The sequence below is a fragment of the Ochotona curzoniae genome, unplaced genomic scaffold (genome assembly GCF_017591425.1).
Source record: "Ochotona curzoniae isolate NIBS_2020 unplaced genomic scaffold, NIBS_Ocur_1.0 scaffold_3208, whole genome shotgun sequence".
Classification (NCBI taxonomy): domain Eukaryota; kingdom Metazoa; phylum Chordata; class Mammalia; order Lagomorpha; family Ochotonidae; genus Ochotona; species Ochotona curzoniae.
Window position 1 is genome coordinate 32467167 of NW_024467106.1, and position 9635 is coordinate 32476801.

General features: G+C 53.3%; 1 protein-coding gene across 1 annotated transcript; it reads left to right on the forward strand.

The window, feature by feature from the left end:
* The first annotated feature begins 3516 nt into the window (after positions 1-3516).
* On the forward strand, positions 3517-5711 carry MYORG (myogenesis regulating glycosidase (putative)). The gene has a single exon (XM_040963640.1). The coding sequence runs from the start codon at positions 3547-3549 to the stop codon at positions 5686-5688; it is 2142 nt and encodes a 713-aa protein (XP_040819574.1). The 5' UTR covers positions 3517-3546; the 3' UTR covers positions 5689-5711.
* Positions 5712-9635: the final 3924 nt, after the last annotated feature.

Below are 9635 nucleotides of genomic sequence, written 5' to 3' on the forward strand. Positions count from 1 at the left end.
CCGCGGTTCCCAGCGGGTGACAGGTCCCTTGACCTCAATCTGTCCCTTCTTTCCGCTGTAGCTGTCGGGCGCGGTGCGGAGGGCGGAGTATTCCCGGCTGTGTAGACGCAGTCACTCGATCCCCACGGATCCTGTCGCCTGGAGGAGAGGGGAATGGACCAGATCGGGTTCCCTTTGACATTTCCACCCTACCCTCACCCACCCCCACGAACTGTGTCCCACAAACAACCATGCTGGGAATGGCCTCCCCTCACCCTCAGACCAGGCTAGGGGCTGGCAGCCAACAGGGAGGTCGGGTGTCCAGCGGGAAGAGGCTCCGCGAGGGCGGAGCACAGGATGTTGCGTCCTTGCAGACCCCACCTGCTCCCACAGTCCTGTGGTTGGTCATATGGTGGAGGTGGCAGATAACAGGGTTCTCTAAGCCCCATGGCCAACCAGAGCCTTGGACACTGCCCCGATACTAGATGGCATTAAATTTGCCTCTTTCTCACCCCACGAGGCCTTTCTGGTCTGTCCAGAGCCAGCCAGCAGCACCGGCCCTTCCAAAGACAGGCCTCACTCGCCTCCTGCCCATCTGATGGAAACCTCTCCGCCACACAGAACTTTCTATCCCTGCATTCAGACAGCCAGGCAGACAATAACACTCATCTCCCAAAACGTAACTTGCTTAGCGCAGAGGTAGGATTTTGGATCCAAGCAACGTTGCTATCCCGGGTAACTTTAGATGAGTTTTAGGTTTGGTGCCCCTGATTCCTCTTCAGTAAAAGCAGAATTGTGCCACTGCCCCACAAGGTTGATAGGGTTGGCATTCGGGAAACTTAACCTCTGGTCCCCATAGACTGGATGCTCGGGCCCGAGTCCTCTGGTCACCAAAGAACCTTGGAATCCTGGAGAGTTCAGATGCTCAGAATCAAAGTGTTGGAGAGGCCTCCAGTAGTGGTGGGACAGAATGATAACACAGAAGCTTTGTGAATGAGGGCTCTGTGTCCTACTTAGATATGGTCAGTCTCTCTCTTTCTCCCTGTATCCCTCCTTGATGGCATAAGGCAGAGCATGAGAACTACTGCCTTACATTTTCCAAAAGGACTTTTCTAACCTGTACTTTCAGGAAGTGGGAGGAAAGTGAAGTGGTATAGTTTGAGAGAAAGTGGGTATGAGATTGTCTCAGATAAATGGGGACTTAAGAAACACTGAGATAGTTGGAGGGAAGGAGCTCCAAGAATAAGGCTCTGGGGGCTGGCATTGTGGCCCAATGGGTAAGTCACCACCTGCCCATTTAGGTCTTAGATGCTTCGTGTATTACCCAGCTCCTTATCAGTGCACCTGGGAAAGCAGCAGAAGATGGTTCAAACACTTGGGCCCTGCCATCCAAGTGAGAGAGACCTGGATGGAGTTCCTGGCTCCTGACTTCAGCCTGACCCAGCCTTAGCAGTTGAGGTCATGTGAGGGAGTGAACCAGCAGATGGAAGGTCTCTGTTTCTCTTTCAAATAAATAAGCCTTAAATAATAATAAGGCCCTGGGGCAGTAGTATCTTGGATTGGGGTATACAGTGTGTGGGGGGGCAGTCTATTAATATCAAGAGTCAGCATTCTGATCTGCACATGGCATTCTTTGTAATCTCTGCGTAGGAGGTGAAGACCCCCAGACAGTCCCATTCAGTAACTCCTTGGAAGTTGCTAAGGATTTACAGACATTGGCACCTGGGAGGAAGCTAATTACTGCTTGTCAGTCTCCCTCTGTTCTTCTTCCCAGCTGGAGCAGTTAGGCAGCTGGTTGGCTGGCAGTGTATGTGCCTGTGTGTGCACCTGGCTGGTGCTGCTGCTTTGTTGGACTCTGCCCTGAAGGCTGTGACAGGAGGGTTCGGTGGCCTTGAGCGGCAGGCTAGGATGTGTACCCTCCCCCAAGCCTGTGTTTCCCTAAGTCATACCTGCATGTTTAGCAAACAGTATGAGAGTTTGTGTGTATAGTGGTGGCTATCTGATCCATGGAGAGAATTGGAAGGCGGAAAAGAGACACTGGCCCAGATTGGGTGGATGAAATCTCATGCAGAAGGTGTCTTGAAGGATTTTCTCTGGGGGAGGACTGATAAGATAGGTCTGACTGGAAAAGCAATCAGAATGAAGCTGAGACCACATCGTGCCTGCAGCTTCCACCACCAAGCTTGCCCTTCTGAATTGCATCATGGAGCTCATGAGTAGCTCAAGAAGCTCCAGACAGGAGTGGCTGATAAGGGTTTTCCCAAAATCACTATGGTTGCTCCCAGCAGAACACACTGAAGAGAATGAGGTTGGGTACAGGGAAGCCTATTGGAAGTGCTCCAGGAAGACAAGGGAGAAGTGACAGTAGATGAGGGACAGAGACCGGGGAGGAGATAGCTGACCCCGGATGTGGTGCTGGGAGCAGAGCAGGAAGGTGGCCAGGGAACGGAGCTTTTCATGGTAGATGCCCAGTGCTTGGTCAAGTTTGAGAGCAAAGGGAGACAGATGGAAGAAGCTACCCACACCAGCCAGGATCCTGACCCAGTGCAATGTTTGAACTTACCTGCTCTCTCCAATACGGGGCCCTGAGATCAAGTCTGGTTATGGTGTCTTTTTTTTTTTTCTTTTAAGATTTATTTATTTGTTTTTATTGCAAAGTCAGATATATACAGAGAGGAGGAGAGACAGAGAGAAATATCTTCTGTCTGATGATTCACTCCCCAAGTTACCGCAACAACTGGTGCTGTGCCGATCCAAAGCCTGGAGCCTGGAGCCGCTTTTGGGTCTCGCACGCAGGTACAGGGTCCCAAGGCTTTATTTACCCTGTCCTCCACTGCTTTCCCAGGCCACAAGCAGGGAGCTGGATGGGAAGTGGAGCTGCTGGGATTAGAACTGGCAGCCATATGGGATCCCAGCAAGTTCAAGGCGAGGACTTCAGCTGCTAGGCCACGGCGCCAAGCCCTGGGTGTCTTTAATCTCCAGATTCCATCTGCTTTCTGACTTTCTGATTCCAAGTCATATTTCATGTGAGCTGAAATATCCCTGAGCTATCCCCACTTCCCCTCTGCCTGGACCCCTCCCAGCCTACCGCCCTATTCAAAGTTCCCAGTTGCTGGAAGGACCATTCTCCTGATGACCTTACCTCTAGGATACCCTCTCTAGTCCCTTCCTCTTCAGTCTCAACCACACCCACATCAGGAGGGTCTGCCTTTGTGATCCTGGGTTTGTTTCTCCAGCAGGGAAAACAAGGAGGAGGAGAGAGTAAACGCCATCTCCTGGTTGCATGCGACTCTCCATTCACATGACTCACATGGGACCATGAGAAAGAATGTATAAGAGACTCTCCTGGTAAGAGTCTCCCCTTTGCTGCCTCTCAAGGCCTTAGACCCCAGACAACCTTCCCAAAGTACCCAGTCTCCTATCGTGTGACAGCAAACTGTATATATGATTAAATGAGGAAGCTCAGTTCAATCTCTTTTTCCCCTTTCCAGACTACGCAGGCCAGGTTCAGAGGGGCGTGGTTGAGTGGTGCCCACTGCCCTCTGGTTCCTTAACCGCTGGGGACGGATGCCCCATAACCCCCAGGAGAAAAGCCAGGCTTATCCCCGCCGCCGCCCTGGTTCCCACGCAGACCCTCAGCACACTGACGTGGCAGCCATGTACACCTTCCTACCGGATAACTTCACCCCTGCCAAACCCAAGCCGTCCAAAGAGCTGCGACCACTGCTGTGCTCCGCGGCCCTGGGTTTGCTGCTGGTGCTGGCCGCCATCGTGGCCTGGTGCTACTACACCGCTTCCCTACGCAAGGCAGAACGCCTGCGCGCAGAGCTCCTGGACCTCAACCTCGGCGGCTTCTCCATCCGCAACCAGAAGGGCGAGCAGGTGTTCCGCCTGGCCTTCCGATCCGGGGAGCTGGACCTGGACTCGTGCGGCCGCATCGGCGCTGTGCTTAGCTGCTCGCGCACGGCTGACGGGCGCCCTCTGCACTTCTTCATCCAGACCGTGCGGCCCAAGGACACTGTCATGTGCTACCGCGTGCGCTGGGAAGAAGAGGCAGCGACACCAGGGCGGGCGGTGGAGCACGCCATGTTCCTTGGCGATGCACCAGCGTACTGGTATGGCGGCGCCGAGATGAGGACACAACACTGGCCCATTCGCCTGGAGGGCCAGCTGGAACCACAGCCCTTTGTCACCAGCGATGTCTATTCCTCCGACGCCGCGTTCGGTGGCATCCTTGAGCGCTACTGGTTATCGTCTCGCGCGGCTGCTATCAAAGTCAACGACTCAGTGCCTTTCCACCTGGGATGGAACAGCACTGAGCGGTCGCTGCGGCTGCAGGCTCGCTACCACGACACACCCTACAAACCACCCATCGGCGGCCCCCAGGGGCCAGAGCTAAGCTACCGCGTGTGCGTGGGCTCAGACGTGACCTCCATCCACAAGTACATGGTACGGCGCTACTTCAACAAACCTTCCAGGGTGCCCGCACCCCAAGCCTTCCGAGACCCCATTTGGTCCACGTGGGCGCTGTATGGGCGCGCGGTGAACCAGGACAAGGTGCTGCATTTTGCCCAGCAGATCCGCCAGCACCGTTTCAACAGCAGCCATCTGGAAATCGACGACATGTACACTCCAGCCTATGGCGACTTCGACTTCGACGAGGCCAAGTTCCCCAACGCCAGCGATATGTTCCACCAGCTGCGTGAAGCTGGCTTCCGCGTCACGCTCTGGGTGCACCCATTCGTCAACTATAACTCGTCCCGCTTCGGCGAGGGCGTGGAACGCGAGCTGTTCGTGCGCGAGCCCACGGGCCGGCTGCCCGCGCTGGTGCGTTGGTGGAATGGCATTGGCGCTGTGTTAGACTTCACGCGCCCGGAGGCCCGGGACTGGTTCCAGGGACACCTGCGGCGACTGCGTTCGCGCTACTCAGTGGCCTCCTTCAAGTTCGACGCGGGGGAGGTCAGCTACCTGCCACGGGACTTCAGCACCTACAGGCCACTATCGGACCCCAGTGTGTGGAGCCGGCGCTATACCGAGATGGCGCTGCCCTTCTACTCGCTGGCCGAGGTCCGCGTGGGCTACCAGTCACAGAACATCTCCTGCTTCTTCCGCCTCGTGGACCGCGACTCGGTGTGGGGTTATGACTTGGGGCTACGCTCACTCATCCCCGCCGTGCTCACTGTCAGCATGCTGGGCTACCCGTTCATCCTGCCGGACATGGTGGGCGGCAACGCGGTGCCTGAGCGCACGGCGGGCGGCGGCACCGTGCCAGAGCGAGAGCTCTATGTGCGCTGGCTGGAGGTGGCCGCCTTCATGCCGGCCATGCAGCTCTCCATCCCACCCTGGCACTACGACGCCGAAGTGGTAGCCATCGCACACAAGTTTGCCGCACTGCGGGCCTCGCTTGTGGCGCCGCTGCTGCTGGAGCTGGCGGGCGAGATCACGGACACCGGCGACCCCATCGTGCGCCCTCTTTGGTGGATTGCTCCTGGTGACGAGACGGCTCACCGCATCGACTCACAGTTTCTCATTGGAGACACGCTGCTGGTGGCGCCGGTGCTGGAGCCCGGCAAGCAGGAACGCGATGTCTACCTGCCCGCTGGCAAGTGGCGCAGTTACAAGGGCGAGCTTTTCGACAAGACCCCAGTGCTGCTCACCGATTACCCGGTCGACCTGGACGAGATCGCCTACTTCACCTGGGCGTCTTGACCCAGCCCAGATCCCCAGAACCAACCCCCTCACACACACACCACCAGCCCTAACTCCAGTTTCCTGCAGACCTTGGTCCCCTCCACACCCTTGCGGGGTTACTCTGGGGCGTCCCCACCCACTAAGGGGATGCTTACTTGCATCCGCGCCGCTGTAGGTGGGCCTAGAGAGAGAGGGTGCTGGCCCAATGTACAAGCCAAACAGCCCCCTACCCTGCACACTCACTCCGGTTTGCAGGAACATCCTCCCTTGGGCTGGACATTAAGGAACTGACTAGAAGAAGGTCAGATACGGTCACATTTGAGCCAGTTTTTCCAGCGCGAAGAGAAACCTCTCTCCACTATGACCTTTGTAGCCACCTTAGTCCTTCTGAGGCAGGGACTTGATCCTCTTGAAGGTTCCTTCCAAAAGTCAAGGCCATGCTTAGAAAGTGTACGTTACAGGAAGCCAGCCTCTGAGTTTCCAGCACTGGCCTGGAGCATGGCTGACCATGTCTTCTCTCCAGCTGGGGACGAAGGCTTAGAAGGATTTGGGCAACTGACAAGGAGGTAGGAGGTTCCTTCCCAAAGAGTGGGAAGGCTAAGCTCAGTGCACTGTGTCTGAAGAAGCCCCTAAGTACTGCACTAACCCATCCGTGTGTACACAGGGGAGCCAAGCCTGAGGCCACATGTGCCTGAGCAAGACCGGAAGGTCCACCATGCAGCTAGGGCTCCTTGCTTCATTAAGGAACGTGTGTGTTAGGGAGGCGAGGATCACACCATGGGTTCCTGAATCTATTACAGAACGACTACATTCTCCTCAGGCTGCATGGGCCTGGAGGCAGAGCTCTGGTAGCCAATTTGAGAGAGAAGTGTTGAGCACACCCCCTCCCAAGGGGGTCTTCCAGGGAGGCGCTGGAAGGAAATAAACAGTCCTTTCAAGATGCCTCAGCTGCTTGGCTCCCGAGTGTGGTGGGGGCGTGGCCTAGAAGGGAGCAGTGTTCTTGTGGTGCGTGCTACACACACCCATTGCACCTGCAAACACACACACGCCCCGTAAGGTTTTTCATCCCAGTCGTTTTTCCCTTTCTGAGAATAACCTCGGTCTCAGTGAGTCTTGCCTGACTTTGCAGCTGAGTATTGGGAAAGAGTGGCTTGTGAGGGGCGAGCGGGTGGGAAATGGAGTGGAGTCTGGACAACATGGACAACAGAACCAGTTCCTCACTCCTAGGAAATGCAGCCCCTTGTCCACCCTTCTACCCTTTATATATATATTTTTTTCCTCAGCAAAAGCTTTCCGGTCTTCACAGATGCAAATCCTGAGTGCTGAATCCCTCCCTCATCCATGGACTCTGTGACCTTGAATAAGCTGCTTGTCCTCCGCTGAGCCTCAGTTTCCTGGTCCCTAAACTGATGTTACTGATGCCTACCTCCAAGACGATTGTGACAATTGTAAGCACATGCCTATGTGAAGTGCCTGGCACAGTAGGTGCTCAATAAAAGATAACTCTGATTTCCTTGCTTGAAAACCAAGCTCCTTTCAGATCCCAGCTTCCAACAAAACAGGCTTCCCCTGGACTTGCTTGTGAAATCAGCTCTTTGCATGCAGCACCCAGTTGAACTGAGTTTTGTCTAAAGGACACTGTGGCTCAGGAGCAAGGGAAGCAGAGAGGTACCTGAAGAGAGCACGTCAGGAACCAGGATGCCATGTCCCTGGGAGGTGGAGAGTGTACAGAATAAGTTTGTCTCTCCTTTTTACAAGAGTGTTTCCCCTCTGCCAATCATTACTGACCCTTGAGGGTTACCAGGTGTGGGAAAGTTAACTGGAAAGTTCTCTAACTGGCTAAGGACATGACTTACACTTGAGTGGCCCTCTGGCTTTTTATGCAACTCAAAGTTAGTTTACCTAACCTTGATTTCTTCATCTTTTAAAGATTTAAAAATTTCTATTGGAAACTCAGATATACAGAAAGGAGGAGAGATGGAGAGAAAGATCTTTTGACTGCTGGTTCACTCCCCAAGTGGCTGCAACGACTGGAGCTGAGCCAATCCGAAGCTAGCAGACAGGAGCTTCTTCCGGGTCTCCCATGTGGGTGCGGAGTCCCAAGGTTTGGGCCATCCTCGGCTGCTTTCCCAGGCCACAAGCAGGGAGCTGGATGGGAAGCAGGGTCACCAGGACACGAACTGGCGCCTATATGGGATCCCAGTGCATGCAAGGCAAGTACTTTAGCAACTAGGCTATCACAATGGGCCCAGTTTCTTCATCTTTAAAAATGGAATTCCTTGTAACTGATTTAGCTGCCTCCCAGGAAGCCAAACATCACATTTGAGCACAAGTTAAAGTCCTAGCTATTCACCTTCTTCAGCCCTGTGCTAAGGCAAATGGGAATGCAGTGGAAGATGGCTCAAGTGCGTGAGCTACCCCCATAAACTGGGTGACCCAAATGGCATTCTAAGATCCTGTCTTCAGCCTGGCCTAAAGTTATGGCTATGTAGGGAGTATGCCAGCAAATGGAAGCTCTCTCTCTCTCTCTCTCTCTTTCCCTGTCATTCTGCCTTTCAAGTAAATAAATACATCCTTAGTAAAATAAAATGAAATTCCTGATTCATTGAGATGTGTTTGTAAAGCACTTAGGCAAGAGTTGGCAAAGAAAGAATGTTCAGTTAGTGGTCATTCCTAGTAATTCTTATGATAAAAGGAAAATAAAAAGAGAACAGCTTTGGTGAGAACCTGAATTATTCAGTGTGGTAGCCACTAGACACATACAAATTCTTTCTTTCTTTAACTTATCTGAAAGACACATGCTCAAAGATACCTTCCATCTGCTGGTTTACTCCCTAGATGCTCACAAAAGTTTGGATAGAGTCAAGCCAAAAACAGGAGCCTGAAATTAAATCCAGGTGTCCTGGGCAGGTGGCAGGGACTCCTGCGAGACATCACCTGCTGCCTCTCAGGGTCTTCAGTGGCAGGAAGCTGAATAGCGGAGTAGAACCGGGACTCGAACCCGGACTTGAACTCAGGCACTTCAATATGGGATGCAGGTGTCCCAGGAAGGAGCTTATTCCACTGTGCCACATGATGGAAGAGCTCTCTCTGTCTCTCCTTCTCTCCCTCTTTCTCTCTGCTTTTCAAAAAATTTTTAAAATGAGTTAACACTTAAAATCCAGTTCTCTAGGCGTGCTGGCCAAATGTCCAATGCTCTAATGTTGTATGTGATTGATGACTAAGATATTGGACAGTGCCGTTTACAGAATGTTTCCACAATTGCAAAGAAGTTCTGTTGGACAGCTCTGGGTCAAACAGTGTGTACTGCCAGAGAAGAAAGTAGGAAGAAAGTAATCTATAGAGGCACCCGGGGGAAGGGGTATCCTTTAGAAAGGCAATGCAGGCAGACAGAGCTGTCTTTCAGTCTGCATGGAGAGGGGACACGTGGTGTACCATGCTTAACGAATAGCCTCTGTACCCTGGGACAGGGACAAAGGCTAGGGTGTCCCTGTCTGCCAAATTCCAGAAAATCAGCCCTTGTCTTGGTATCAGATCTCTAACTGGGCCTTTGCCATTGATCCCATTCATCACAAATGCACAAAGGAACAAACTGAAGTTTGAAGAGAGAAAAAGGCTTTGGCCTGCAGACACAAGAAATATTAGTAAACAAGGTTGAGCTAGACCCTTAGAGCCCTACTTCCAGCGGCCTGGATTCTCAGACCCAGCATTGCAATGACATGGTGCAGCTGCAGCCTGTGCACTTCCAAGAAAGGGAGCCAGCTGAAATGCATATCACCGAAGCTGCCACCCAATTATACCAACTCCAGGCCAAGCATAAGAAGTTGAGAGGGGAGGGCTAAAATGTTAGAATCCTTAACAAAGAGCCAAGACTTGGAAGAAAGGAGAAGGATGTGGGCTGGAAGTTACCTTTGTCCTTGCTCTCCAGGTCACAAACTCTGGCCCCCTTGACTTGCCCCCAGCCC